Source organism: Dipodomys merriami, unplaced genomic scaffold (genome assembly GCF_024711535.1).
Source record: "Dipodomys merriami isolate MVZ:Mamm:240054 unplaced genomic scaffold, mDipMer1.0.p SCAF_10, whole genome shotgun sequence".
Classification (NCBI taxonomy): domain Eukaryota; kingdom Metazoa; phylum Chordata; class Mammalia; order Rodentia; family Heteromyidae; genus Dipodomys; species Dipodomys merriami.
In genome coordinates this window covers 50,413,417-50,428,869 of record NW_027202271.1, presented here as the reverse complement: position 1 = coordinate 50,428,869, position 15,453 = coordinate 50,413,417, and the positions used below count along the sequence as shown (strand labels likewise).

At 38.1% G+C, this 15,453-nt stretch overlaps 1 protein-coding gene across 6 annotated transcripts in view; it reads right to left on the bottom strand.

The window, feature by feature from the left end:
* Nr1h4 (nuclear receptor subfamily 1 group H member 4) overlaps nt 1-15,453 on the bottom strand; it is a 97,891-nt gene that overhangs the window by 18,330 nt on the left and 64,108 nt on the right. For 4 of the 6 annotated variants that reach the window (XM_069991059.1, XM_069991049.1, XM_069991075.1 and 1 more), the window contains 4 exons: nt 6,368-6,520; nt 3,224-3,357; nt 851-949; nt 452-551 (listed from right to left, as the gene is read on the bottom strand). In XM_069991059.1, the coding sequence (XP_069847160.1) occupies nt 452-551; nt 851-949; nt 3,224-3,357; nt 6,368-6,520 (486 nt within the window). The remainder of the gene's footprint in view (nt 1-451; nt 552-850; nt 950-3,223; nt 3,358-6,367; nt 6,521-15,453) is intronic. The other 2 variants (XM_069991066.1, XM_069991040.1) reach the window with 1 other exon arrangement.

The window sequence follows — 15,453 nt, the reverse complement described above, 5'->3', positions numbered from 1 at the left end:
CAGCTCAAGGCAAGTGCTGTACCGTTTGAGCCACAGCACCACTTCTGGTTTTCTAGTGGGTTATTGGAGATAAGAGTCTCACAGACTTTCCTGCCCGGGCTGGCTTTGAACCATGATCCTCAGATCTCAGCCTCCTGAGTAGCCAGGATTATAGGCATGAGCCACTGGCGCCCAGCTTCTGGCTCTCAATTTTTATGTGTATGTAACCAGACATATTTATGCATATTAATGAGTGACTTGCATCTTTTTATGTACAGAGTGCTGGGAAATAGAGCAGAGAAATAAGTACATGTTAAAAAAACACTTGTTAATAGAAAATAATGGTAGATATGAACATACAGGATGGTTGTAGGGATTGAATAAAAAAAAACACTGTATGCAAAGTGGCTGATTTGTGGCACATTTCAAATACTCAATAAATATTAACTTTGATCATTAAGGAAGAAAATACCTGGCAGTTTTTTTGTGAATTCTACAAGAATCTGCACGTGACTGGTAGCCATTTCTGTTAAAATGAGAAAATTTTCTTCTGCACTGAATTCTTCTTTTAACTAAATTTTAAGAAAAAAGCAAATGATTATTAAGTGATTATTAATCATATACAATCATTAAAGGAAAGCAAAACAGACTTAGATGATAACATTTAAAGAGCCAATTGTATTCCTCAGATCTCTGGAAGAACCATTCCATTGGCAAGACAGATGCAAGACTTTCCTTTGTTCCTGGGTGCTACTGAAAGCTTAAGTCAATAGCTTAAGTTCTCAGCCCAAGTAATACATTCACATGCAGATTGTAAAGATTCTAGTGAGCGCTAACTTTAAACAAATGTAGTCTCAAGTAGGGCACATACAATTTTATTTGTTATTTCCTGAGGCATCCTCTGTTTTCTATATGAATCCATGATGTAATGGAGAAGATTCTGTTGATCTGGACTGAGCTCAGTTTTCTCCTGCACTGGCAAGAAAATACAAGGTGTTAGGGAGGTTGGTGATAAAGTTTTCTTTCTACACGTGCATTCATCTAGCAAAGTATTTTGAAAAGTCCTAAATACAGTAATTATGAGTGCCAGCCTGCTTTCTCTGAGTCCTGGCACAAGTAATATCATTATCTCATTAAATTGGTTTCAAGTGGTTTATCTCAAGTTGCCCATCTAGAAAGAATATTTCCTTCACATATTTCCTGGGAATAAATAAGAATATGGCTATGAAGCCTACTGAACCTGCTCATGTTGAAGGTCAGTGAAAATTCAAGGTTTAATCATAACAAAGGAAATGAAAAATCTGATATCTATATACAAGACAAAGGGTAGAGAAATATAAAAATGACATCAGGGAATAAACCAAAGGAAAAATGAAAGAAAAGAGAAATATCTACAAACAGTACAACCCCCCCCCCACCAATCTCGTTTCCATTTCTTGGCATTCACTTCAATAAGCATCATTTTATATGGTCATATGCACATAACTATTGAGCCATTGCCATCCTCACCTAAGAATATCCTCCTTTGTTTTCACTGTGCAGATGCTTAGAGTGCTGTTTCATTAATCATGTTCAAGTGTAATTATTTTTCTTTTACTATCCACTGAATTAACTTGTAGATTTATAGATATATTCTAGTTAATACAAATGAGTGAAAACATGCAGCCTATTTTTTTGTGGTCTGGCTTACTTTGCTTAATATAATTACATTTATCAAAAAAGAAATACTTGACTACATTTGAAGTTGATGAGATGTGAGATTCAAATTTAGAAAGTAACATTAAAATTTTGCATTTTAGTTAATAAAGTTAGAAAGCTAAAAATTGGTGATACTAAAATCATACTTGATTTATGAATACTGTAAGAGTATATTACCTGATGATTCATTTTGTGGATATTACTAGAAGTTACATGATTTCCTGGGGATCAAATTCAAGTAGGGAACAAAAAGATCAAGCAGCAAGTCAATTTTAAGCAAGGAACTGTAGGACATTACAATTTATGTTTTACAAATGGATCAAGTCTAATTCAAGATACAATGAATGAATAATTTTTAAATAAAATGTCCCTAATCTAATGATTCTTTGTCTTGTTTATACAAACAATGGACATTTATTTAGTAATACAAACATGGACTTAAAAAAAAGAAAATGATGGGCTGGAAAGGTGGCTCAGCTGTAGAGTGCTTGCCCCACATGCATGAGGCCCTAGGTTCGATTCTTCAGCACCATATAAACAGAAAAAGCCAGAAGTGGTGATGTGGCTCAAGTGGTAGAGTGCTAGCCTTGAGCTGAAGAGCTCAGCGACAGCACCCAGGCCTAAAGTTTAAGCCCCACAACCGAAAAGGAAGAAAGGAAGAAAGGAAGGAAGGAAGGAAGGAAGGAAGAAAGAAAGAAAAAATGAAAAAATGAAAACTCCATCTAGGAATATCTACTCCATATTTAGAGGCTGACAAACTGGCCAATGGACCAAATCTACCTGGTCTTAAAAATAAAGTTTTATTGGAATACAGCCACAGTCCTATGCGTGTATATTGTCTATGTGGCTGAAGTGGCAGAGTTAACAAGTTGTAAACAAGACCATGTGGCCAAAGCCTAAAATATCTAATTTGATAGAGTAAAAGACTGTGGGCTCTATCCTACAAATCAAGTCCTTATGGTGATTGGTCATGAGTTATCTGACCAGATCACCAGCTCATAGGGTTTATTGTTTATTTCAGGTAATGAAAATTCTTCCAAATGTTCTGTACATTGTCATGGTATATGCATGTATCTAATCACCCAGGGTACTGTTCCCTTATTTCACCCTATGTTACTGAAAGGATTTCTTGAGAAATTCACAACTTGGTGGAAATGGCTTTGGCTTTTCTCTGTTGGTTTGCTGTTAAGTATTCATCTCTGTTTTCTTCGTAGGCAGGGACAAATTCACAGCCTTGGTTGAGTTGAAGGGATTTTCAGTGTGAAGAAATGGACATCAATATCCAGTTGTGCACCAAATCATTTCCCTAGTGGAAGGAGTAGAATGGAAGGAGCCAGGGATAATTTCTACTTTTTCTAACCTTATACACTGATATTATTTAACTTTGCATTTGTCTCGGTTATACACAAAGGAAGGAACCCATTTTAATACACAACTGAAAGGGAAATTCTGCTGCCTGTGATCTGCAAACCTCTCAACCCTGTCCCTGGGTTCCTGGGAGTCCCATCTCCTGCTGGCTTTGGCAAGTGCCATGGCATGTGATTACCCTAAATGACTTGGTCGTGGAGGTCACTTGTCGCAAGTCACGTCCTTCACTGTCCTCATGAGCAGTCTGATCTGCATGTTGCTTCACATTTTTTCTCAGTCGTTTAGATTTACATTGGATTTCAGTTAGTAAGCCTGGAAATATAAGCATAAGAGACTTCATTATAAACAAGTATCATTGGATGTAGTCAAAAAGCAGCTGCTGTATGGTGGCTCAGATGATCTATGCGCAAGTATTTCTAGCGCTTTAGACATTTAGAATGTCCAGGTTTAAGAATTGATCTTGAACAAGAAGTTGAACTTCCATGAGTCTCAGTTTCTTAATTTGCGAAGTGAAAATAGTATCTTCCTCATGCTTTTTAATAGAATGAATATAATCAGATGTGTTTTTATTTGTGTATGACTAAACTGGGGCTTGACTCAGGATCTCACTCTCTAATTTAGCTTTATTTTTGCTCAAGGGTGGTGCTTTGCCACTTGAGCTAAAATTCCACTTTTGGGTTTTGTTCAATGGTTAATTGGAGCTAAGAGTATCATGGACTTTCGTGCTTGGTCTGGCTTCAAATCACATCCTTGGAACTCAGTCTCCTAAGTAGCTAAGATTACAGGCATAAGCTACCAGGACTTGGATAATGAGATCTTTTTTAAAGGGCAGATTATAGCAATAATTTGTGATATTAAAGCATTGTACAAAATGAAATGTATTCAATCAACAAAACAGGGATTTATCTTCTCTCTATTATTATCTATAAAACCTCTCAAAACATGTCATATTTTAAACATTAATATTTAGTAGTATTTCTACCAATGATACATACTGTACCATATGAAATATATTCAATTGTTGCATTAAATACATATATTAACTTTTAGGTAAAACAAATGTTAACATTTTCAGGGAAAACATTTAAATCCTCTTAATTTTCAAAACTATACAAATTATTGAAAATCATAAAGGTTAAATGGTGTGTGTGTGTGTGTGTGTGTGTGTGTGTGTGTGTGTGTGTGTGTGTGTGTGTGTGTGTGTGGTGTGGTGTATGTGTGTGTACGTGTGTGCTGGTCCTGGGGCTTGAAGCTCAGGGCTTGGGTGCTGTCCTTGAACTGGTTGTGCATAACACTAGTGCTTTACCACTTGAGCCACAGCTCCACTTCTGGCTTTTTGGTAGTTAATTGATGATAAGAGTCTCATGAACTTTCTTGCCCATGCTGGCTTTGAACCTTGATCCTCACACCTCAGCCTCCTGAGTAACTAAGATTACAGCCATGATACACCAGAGCCCAGTTCCTGTTAAAATATTTAAGTACCATAATTTGGATCTTGAATGCTTTTGTGCCTCTATCCCTGCCAAAAAGCCCTTAGCTCACTGCAAAGGGGCTTGTGATCCCCATCCCCTTCCTCTTTCTGTTTTGCTTCCTTGCATTGGCCTAAGCAGTTTTGCTCTGCCATGAGCTCTCCAACCCTGCCATTCAACATGCCTACAGAGATCTAATTGCAATAGGTCCAACTGATAATAGACTACAAACTCTCAATTTATGAGCCTCAAAGAACATTTTCTTTTTATAATTTTCCCAGATCATTTTAAGTGCTAGGAAGATGACTAACCCAAAGTGACTAAACTCTTTTGAATGATCATATAATGTCATCATTAGTTTCTATCTAAACAGAATTATAAAAATAGTATAGAGGCTGAGAAGGTGGCTCAGTGGTAGAGTGCTTGCCTCTCATGCGTGAGGCCCTGGGTTCTATTCCTTAGCACCACATAAGTAGAAAAAGCCAGAAGTAGCATTGTAGCTCAAGTGTTAGAGCGCTAGCCTTGAGCTGAAGAGCTGAGGGACAGCACCCAGGCCCAGAGTTCAGGCACCATGACTAACAAAAAAAATTAGTATAGAATAACTTTCCATATGATCAGAACTTCTTTATTCTCCTCTCAGTGAAACCAAGTTCCAGGAAGTATTTGATACAGGAAATGTATTTGATAGATTCATGAAAGATCTATACCTGATCCTGGAAAAAATTGCATTCATAAATAAGAACACTATAGGTTTTTCTAGAGAGACTCATGCAGAGCGCTGTCAGAGCTCAATGGAACAAGTTCATATTTAAGTGATGAGCAACATGAACCACCCCGTGTCAATGTATTTCCATTGTGGATTGGATTCCAGCAACATCCCTTATTCGGGTTCTTGTTTCATGTATGCTAAAATGAGATTGTGATCAGCCACCATAAAACTTTCATCCACCCAGAGCTGGATTATTTACACAGACCTATTTTCCCCCTCCTGAACACATTATTTCTCCGGGTCCATCCCAGTTGCCTGTATAGTTTAGGAATAATAGAATTGGAGTCACCTTCCACAGGCTTTATTTCATGTGACATTCCTTTCCTGAATGTGATCATCGCCTTGGTGACATTTGTTTGTCTATTTGTGTTTGAGGAAGAACAGGCCATATCTCAGAATCAGAGTGGTCCATAGAAGTTGCAGAATGAAAAATTAATTATGTTATATACTAATATGCATTCCAGTTTTTGATGAAGATTGTGGTTCCTCACAAAGCCATGCAGTTAATACAATGTCACTTTATCAGATAATGGGATAACATTATATTAAAACTCAGGGTAGTTAATTTCCTGTGTAAACTTATACAAGTCCATTCAAAGCTATACCAAATGAAGAATGGAGTCTTAAGCAAATGACTTGGTTTAAAACTCTATTTAGATAATTCAGAGGCAGTTACACTTTATAAAGCCTTCTTATTTTTTCCCCACCCTGGTGAATTTTTAGCTTACTTAAGTAATAAGCAAGAATATATTAAAATCAACTTTAGAGGAAAACTTTCAGACTGACATTCTCTGTGGCTCATTAATGCATGGTATTTTAACCATATATTAATGCCATTTTATTTCATGTGCCATCCCTTGCAACAAAGAACCAAAAAATTAGAAGTTATTTTTTTCCAGGAGAAAGAGGTGCTCTTTAGTTGACAGTTTGGATGATTCCAGAGGCTCATTACCCTTTTCAAGAACCTGGATGGTTCTTGAGTAGATATTTTTAGTATGTGAAGAAACACTTTCTCAATAGGGGTTACCTGCCGCCTGCCTCCTTAAGAGATTTTTAGTGGAATTGAATTGCTTGAAGTGAATACCTGTATACATACATTCAGCCAACATCCCCATCTCTTTGCATTTCCTTAGCCGGCACTCTTGGCATTTTCGTCGCATGTACATGTCCATCACACAATTGCCCCCATTTTTACACTTGTACACGGCGTTCTTTGTGATGCTTCTCCTGAAGAAACCTGTGAGAGAAGCACAATCAAATAAAAAAAAGAATCCCTGACAATTTCTCAACCTCTGGAGAAAACCAGAAATGACTCAATGTTTGTCCATAAACTGCCAGAGAGCTCCCAGGGAACTTGAATTCAGAGCTTGGGCACTGTCCCTAGGCTTTTTTGCTCAAGGCTGGTGCTCTGCCACTTGAACCACAGCTCCACTTCCATCTTTTTGGTGATTAACTGGAAATAAGAGTCTCATAGATTTTCCTTCTTGGGCTGGCTTTGAATCAAGATCCTGACATCTCAGCCTCCTGAGTAGCTAGGAGCCCTCCTTTAGAATCTAAGTCACAAACGACATCTACAATTGCACTGTGTGGTTGAGAAGAATGCTGTTTTTAATCTCTCCAAAATAAAGATGAATTTGAATTGTAGTGGGAAATTAGTCGTTTTTTAAAGAAATTATTTTAATCTATCTTTATTGGGGGACAATTATGAGTCAGAGAACACTAAGCACTAGTGTTATAAAGGAGAATAATTCATCCCTGCCCTTCCGGGGTTTAAAGGTTGCTGGAAGGCAAAAGCATACACATAATGAAGCAAGAGAAAGTGAGGGTTGTAGGGTTCTGAGAGTGGGGTTTGCTAGGAGCCCAGCAGACACAGCACGGTGAAGACAGGAAGTGAGCAATGAGCTAAGAGTTGGAAAGTATATTGCTGTTTACCATGTATTCCGGGAAAATGTTGCTTTCAGGTTTTCAATTCAGTGCTTAATATGCTGGCTTGGCACAGTAATAAAAAATGCCAACCTTGATTTAAAAGCCAACATCTCCCTCGAGAAGATACAGTCTGTAATAGCAAGGATGCTCAGAGCCTGGGATATGACTGGCTTCATTTCTGCTTCTCCTTTCCACCATGTCCCATTTCTATGTATTCTCCTTCAATTGATTAACTATAGATTGTGATACTTCCAGAGTTAAAGGGGGTGCCAATAGAGAAAGGATTGTGGGAGGTGGGGGAAGAAGGAAAGGACAGTGCTTCCCTGCCCCCCCTCCCCCGCTACTCTACTCACAATTTCACCTTCTGAAGATTCAGATACTTGTGGTCAACTGGCCACTGAAATAATGAATGGAGGTATCTGCAGGGGTAGACTCTGATGATATAACTCCTTCAGACAATTAACTGACAAGGACAGTTTAACAAAATGACTTACCAGGAAGCTGAAACTTGTTTTGTCTGAGGGAAGTGGGACTCAAGGGGAGGAGGGTGGCTAAATGGAAAGAGGAATGTGGTTGTAATAGTCAATGTGAAAATAGAACCAGGAAGCCTGAAGCCATGCGTGGAGTTGGCATAGATAGGGAGGAAAATGGTGGAAGGGGGTGACATTGATCAAGACGCAGTGGACCCCTAAACTGAATGAACCCTTTCTGCAGCTATTCAAAACTAACAAAATACATAAATAGTACACTAAAAACAACAGCAACAAAGGAAAAATCTCTTGTATCCATATCCTGGGGTTCATTTCGCTTAGCATCATCTTATATGGTCATATGTACATAGCTTTTTTTTAAAATTTAATTTTATTTTATTTGTGAACATACTGTACAGAGGAGTTACAATTACATGGGCAGGATAATGCGTACATTTCTTACCAAGCATTGCAGCCTCCTCCTTTGTTTACCCTTCACATCCATTCCCAGCCTCCCCCCTCCCCCCCAATCTCAATCCTTCTCCTTCCCTCCCCTTCCCCCCACCCCCCGTACATAGCTTTTGACCTTTTCTGCTTGTCTGGTAAGATTATCCTAGACATATACTAGTTATTGCAAATAAGGGAAACCATGGGATCTGTGTTTCTTTGGAGCTGGCTTATTTCACTTAATACAGTTTTTTTTTTTTCCTACAAGTCTTTCCATTCTTTGTTGCTGTTGTCTTTAATGTACTATGCAATTTTTTTTGGTTCTTTTGCATGTCCTTCCCCCCATGGTATAACCCCTGTTGTCACTGTATTTGACTCCGGTGTCCTGCATCTTGTATATACATTTTTCTAATTTGGGCCGGGGAAGGGGAATAACAAAATGCTGAAACAAGGATACAGGATGACCCATTGCAACAATGAGACATAGAAGACACTATATTGAAAATGAACTTTACAATTTGCGGGGGGTGGGGAGGAGTAGAAGAAGTAGGGAGGGAAGAGATAGTAGGGGAAAAACAAAGGAGGAGGTAACAATGCTCTATAGGAAATGTACTCATTACCTTACTCATGTAACTGTAACCCCTCTGTAAGTACCTTTACAATAAAAATATTTAATAAATAAATCATTAAAATATTAATGGAAAATTACAGGAATAAAAACCTTTATAAGTTTCCAGTTGTGAGAGGATATGACAAAATCTTGCATAATTCTGATCTGTCCCACCCAGGATATGAATTGTACCCCTGCTTTTGACTCTACATCCAGTGGCACCTGAGAGATCACATACACATAATTTTAATTCCAATGTATTGTTATGGTTATTCTGTTTTATGAGTAGTTATTGCTGATAATCTCTTACTGTGCTGATGTTCCTAAATCATAAATTAAGCTTTATCATAGGCACATTTGAATAGTGCATATAGAGTTTGGTACTATCCAATTTCACGTATCCACTTGTGGTCCTAGAACATTACCTCTGTGGACGGTGTGGGGGAACTACTCCATCATTACTAATTAGGTGTGGTTAGCAAGTTTTCAAAGGTGGCTCTTGTGTGTTAGGCTCTTTAGAAAACCCCTTCCATCACTGGTATGTTATCATCTGGACTACCTTGATGAGAGTAAATATACTTCTATTTATGAGAAAAAGCCTCTTTTCTCTTAAAGCAGTTGGCTCCCTTTCTATTAATCTTGTAAGAATTGTTTTTCTGAAAAATTCCTGCCTTGGCCAACTGGCTTGGTCCTTGTTAATTATACTTTAGTTATATACATCCTTTTCCTGCTGCACTTAAATTATCTTGTTAAAAGCTTCTTGAGTTTTAGTTACGTCCTGTAATTAAGTCACATCATTTTTGCAAATTACAAATCTCAGATCAGCCAATCAGATCAAGAGGGGCAGGACTTGCTAGGTTAGAGAGAAAAAGGGAGCTGCCTTCCTGCTCTGTGTGCTCTGTGTGATTTTTTGCTGATGGTGGGCCCTTCTGCAGAAGTAAACTGCCTTGCCATGTTCCTTGCCAAGTTGGTGTCCTTATCCCTTTGTGCAACCCCAACATCCCAAGATGTTGCTAACCTATTCTAGCCCACAGCTTATACCTCTTTCTTCAGCAGATAGGGATTTGACAGCTCTCTCTACACTCTATTCTGTCTTTATGTGATGCTGATAGTATGTATTTATAACCATATATTAGATTTTTCTGGTCCAAGATAGGAGTCCTTCTTATTTTCCAGTTCTTCTTATTATCTCAGACTTTTGGAACTATATCTAGTCTTTTTGTTGTTGTTGTTGGTCATGGGGCTTGAACTCTAGGCCTGGGTGCTGTCCCTCAGCTCTACAGCTCAAGGTGAGTGCTCTACCACTTGAGCCACAGTGCCACTTCCTGTTTTCTGGTGGTTAATTGGAGATAAGAGTCTCACAGACTTTCCTTCCTGGGCTGTCTTTGAACCGTGATCCTCATTAAACACGATTCCTGAATGCTGTGTTCTCTGAGCTGGGAGATAAGAAGAGGGATAAGACATTCTTGTCTTCCAACTCAGGGTGAAGATGAAAAAAAAATAAATACACAGCATTCTACAAGGCAGAAATCTACTTAGGAAATAAGTGGTTGGAATTTAGAAGCACAATATACCTCCACACTGTACGCTTGTAACAGTGGAGCTGCATTTAAGAAGGAGGGATTAAAACGACATTGCGGGCATGGATGTTTGCACATTTATTACGAAAATTCCCAGGAGCAGGCAAAAAAATGGTTCCAATAAAGTAAATAGAGTGATGATTTTTTCTAACACTTAGAAGTTGAATGTGTTAAGGAAAAGAAATTTTGTGGGCTGGGAGTAACTGTTAATTTTGAATAAGGAGAATTAGAGAATGCTCTGTGAAGGAAGAAGAATTTGAGTGAAGACTTGGAGAAACCATAGGATTTTCATCTTGTAGGAAAGATATCCAGAAAATGAGCAAAGGTAGAATGTTACAGAAGCTTCAAGGAGAGGTAGCTAATCTATCTTGATAGGAAGACAGAGTATAGGAGAACCAATGGAGATGGGTAAGAGAATATGGTGGGAATAGAAAGTTAAACAAGTTGGATTCTTCATTATGTAAAAAGAGAGAGGCTTAATAAAGAGTCTGAGGGTGGAGGAAGTATGACCCAACCTGAAGATGGAAAGGAATCCTCAGAGAAAGACAAAAAAAGGTGCACTGGCACAGTGGAGACCTGAGACTAGAGATCACTGCCATAATACAACTGTGAGATGGTGGATGTTTAGACTAGACTAGGAAAGAAAAGAAATAAAAAGATAAAAAGACAAGGAGAGGATTTTTAATTTTTTTATTATTTTATTTTTTTGTCGGTTGTGGGGCTTGAACTCTGGGCTTGGGCACTGTCCCTGTGCTCTTCAGCTCAAGGCAAGAGCTCTACCACTTGAGCCACAGTGCCACTTCCAGTTTTCTGCTGTTTATTGGAGATAAGAGTTTCACGAACCTTCCTGCCCAGGCTGGCTTTGAACCATGATCCTGAGTAGCTAGGATTGCAGGTGTGAGTCACCAGCGCCTGGCTGCAAAGGAAATTTTTTAAAAGAAAGACAAGGGGAAGGGAGAGGAGAGGGAGGTAAGGAAGGAAGGAGGGAAGAAGATGGAAAAAAGGGCTGAGAGTGTGGTTCAAGTGGTAGTCACCTGCCAAATAACCCAAGGCTGAGTTCAAAAATCCCAATACCTATTCCACAAGTAAAGACACTAACAATGAAGAAATGAAGAGAACATTCTGGCCTTCGGACCAAATACAAAACCCAGAAACTGAAGGAAAAGTCAGGTGTGTCAAAGTTGACAAAGTCATGAATTTTCCTGGCATAAATTTCAATAGAAAAGATCTTACTGTTTTCCAGAATGTCAAATCAAACCACATGAAATCTTAATAAATTTTTTAAAAGATCACCATTGGTATCAAGAATGAAAATACTTCAAAGCATTCAATTTATAAGAGACTAAATGGCATAAAATAACTTTTTCCCCTTGGTGCCAAAGCATGAGCTCAATGAATACCTACGTGACTCAGTCTTTCTACTAGTTACAGCTCCTGCCAAGAATGATCTCCTCTTTTTAACACTGTCACAGATATGAAGAGACAGCTCAATAGTTGCCAGAGGAAATACCTTGTTCCAGAATGAGTCAAAGGGAGGGTGTATAGAACAATTCAGAGATTATTTTTTAACTCTGATATTAGCTGAGAAAGAAATCATTATCATTTCAATAGCTGAATTAATTAGCTTTCACTCTGAGATGGCAACACAATGTTATCGCCGTATCATTTAAATATGGGTATATATACTGTATTTATACTTATGCAAATTTATCCATACACATACCTCCGCCTCTATCTTGCTCTTTCTCCTGCATATTCAACAAGGCTCATATCAGAAAAGTCATTTGAAAATGAATGGGAAGGAAATTCACCAAGGAACAGAGCCTTCCTGGTAATAAAAGATGAGTAGACAGGCCTGGCATTGTCATCTGGCCAATGTGTGGTACTGGGGAGATCTCTGCATGGCAGGCGAATAGTTGGTGGATGGGACTTGGGATTCCTTAATTCAGTAGAATACTGTGGGTCCCTGCTTTATATAGGTGGTACCCACATACTGTAGCCTAGTCCCTGTGTATAAATACAAGCATGGGTCAGACACCTAGTGATCATTATTAGGATTCACTGGTTTTTAGTCTACCCATCACATTATTTTATATTTTATTTTATTATCTTTAGATATATTATCTTTAGACATATTATTATCTTTAGACATATTATTATCTTTAGGCATTTAATTCAACAAGCCAATTTATGAGTATAATGATGTTTTAAAACATTAAGGGTGGGGCTGGGAAGGTGGCTTAGTGGTAGAGCGCTTGCCTTGCATACCTGAGGCCCTGGATTTGATTCCTCAGCACCACATAAGCAAAAAGAAAAAGCCGGAAGTGGTGCTGTGGCTCAAGTGGTAGAGCGCTAGCCTTGAGCTGAAGAGCTGAGGGACAGCGCCCAGGCCCAGAGTTCAGGCCCCACAACCGGACCCCCCCAAAAAACCAAACATTAAGCGTTTATATAAGCTTTTAAATAGTAGCTAACACACAGAGCTGAGTAACCAGCGATCGTTAGGTCCAATATGTCCAAAACAGAGATATCTCTGAGCCTCTATAGCACTTACTTTGTGCCAAACACTGTCCTCAACACTTTGCATATGGCTATTCCTTTAATATCCTTAACAAGCCAATGAGACAGATACTATTCTTACCTCTCTCCTATTGGAAAGGAGAGTAAATTACACAGAAGTTAATCTCTTTACCGTTCTATAGGTAGTGATTGGTAGAACTCTGTATGAATCCTGATAGGCTCAGTTGCCAGACTTGCTGTTTATAACTAATATATTATCCTGTCTTTGCAATGGGGATTTTGCATTCAAAATACCTTGAGAAATTAATCTCATCAAATTATACATACCATGTTATGTGCTCAGTGTATAATAGAAAACTGTTACTTTCTCCAATTTGTTTGCATCCATAGTGAATATTGCTTAATAATTTTAAGATGTGCTGAATGGATCAAAGTTTACGGAGTCATTTGTATATATGTTGTTCTTGCTAATGCTGCTTTTTAAAATTTTCTTTCCATCCCAAGGAATAATTATCTTATTATGCTCCTTTGTTAGGACCAATGCTGAAGCTCTCTAAGGTGTTGGAGTATAGATTAGAATTTTTAGAATTAGGGAGAAAAGAGGTAATTTTACTGGAAAGGGTCTGAGGAACTTCCCCTGAGTCTTGCAGGTTCTGCGAGAGGTACCAGGAAAGAGACTCAGGAGAGGTAACAAAGCAAGAACCATTTAAAACAGGCAAAAGAAGGGAAATATAAACAGTGAAGCAGAAATAAAAAACAATTTTTTAAGGGCAGGATATGGAGGTGTGGCTCAATTGGTAGAGCATCAACCTTGAGCAGAAAAAGCCCTAAAGAGCACAAGGTCCTAAGTTTAAGACCTATTACACTCTCTCTCTCTCTCTCTCTCTCTCTCTCTCTCTCTCACACACACACACACACACACACACACACACACACACACACACAAACATAAAGAGGGAAAAGAAGAGAAGAAAAAGGAGTAGGGAGGAGGGTAGAAGAGGAGAAAAGAAGACAAGAATAAAGAGAAGAAAAGAGAAAAGAAGAAAGGAAAAAACAAAGAGATAAAGAAGAAAAGAAAATACTAACAGAATCAGTGGTAATGTCTGGGAAATAACACTCAGAGTATAGAGGATAGGGCAAAAGCCTTTTCCCAATGATTCTCCCCTTTTACTATTTGTCTCTGGAATCTTGTGTGATCACTGCTTTGACAACATGTAGTAGAAAGTAAAAATCCATTGACCCTCTTAACTATACTCCTTCTCCTCTAAACTATACCTTTAATAATGCCTCTCTTGGGCTGGAAATGTGACTTAGTGGTAGAATGTTTGCCTAGCATGCATGAAGCCTTGGGTTTGATTCCTCAGCACCATATGAACAGAAAAAGCTTGAAGTGATGCTGTGGCTCTAGTGGTAGAGTGCTAGCTTTGAGCAAAAGAAGTTCAAGGACAGTGCCCAGGCCCTGAGTTCAAGCCCCAGGACTGGCAAAAAAAATTGTCTCTCTCCCATGCTTATTAAAATGGCTACCTTGTAAGTGGCATTTAATAGTATTTGATGAATAAAGAATTGACTTAATAACAGAAAGAGGGTTTCAAAGACATTATATGGCCCTCAACCATGGAGACTAGCTGAACAGAGTGTAGTGATAATAAAATAAGAATGTATCAACAAAATTAATGCTTAAAGAGAACTCAATCATAAAGAATAACTGAGTTATAATGTCATAAAACATAATGTACCAGCCTTTTATCACAACAAGGGATAATAGTAATAAAATTAAATATTTATTGAGGATTCATCATTGCAATTACAGTTTTAATTATTCTATATCCATTAACCTTTTAATCCTCATACAACTTGTAGGTACCTACTTCAAATAGTTGGCCTGATCTTAAAATGCATTAGTACTTAGAAAGCCTCAGAACAGAGCTATATATAGTAATCATCTGATACATATAGTCTCTGTTCTCTATCTCTCTATCATCTATCAATCACCCATCTATCATATAGCTATTATTTGTCATCTATCTATCATCAATCATCACCATTATCATGTCATCTTCCTCAACACAGTCTTTCTTATCATTCTCATTTTGCAAATTAGGAGTCCAAAGCCCAATTCTTTAACTTAGCACAGCTAGGTAGAGAATTCCTACAATTGGAATTCAAGTTGTTTGCCTTTGAAATCCAACTCTACCTATGATTTCATGACATTCACTCTATATGGCTTCCAGTGTAGTGAGGGTTTGAAATGCCATCTACCTTTATACTCTGTAACACTAGGACCTGCCAAGTTTATTATGATCATTGTTAAATTTTATAAAATCAGATCTCAATATCACATAGAATCTTAGTAGATATAAGAAGCAGGACTCCTCAGCTTTCACAAATATCTGTAAACAAAGGACCTAGAAACCTTCTACATCTATTCTGTACCAGAATAGTTTTGATAATCCTGGAAGATTTTCTATAACTTCAGATCTAAACCTAATGCTGGCTCACTAATCTTTTGTAAAAATAGATTCAGGAAGACAATAGGCTCACCCATTTATTCACACAATGCCTTTTGAGAATTATGGCATTCTTTCTTGACAATATATAGACCTGTGACATTTAAGACAGA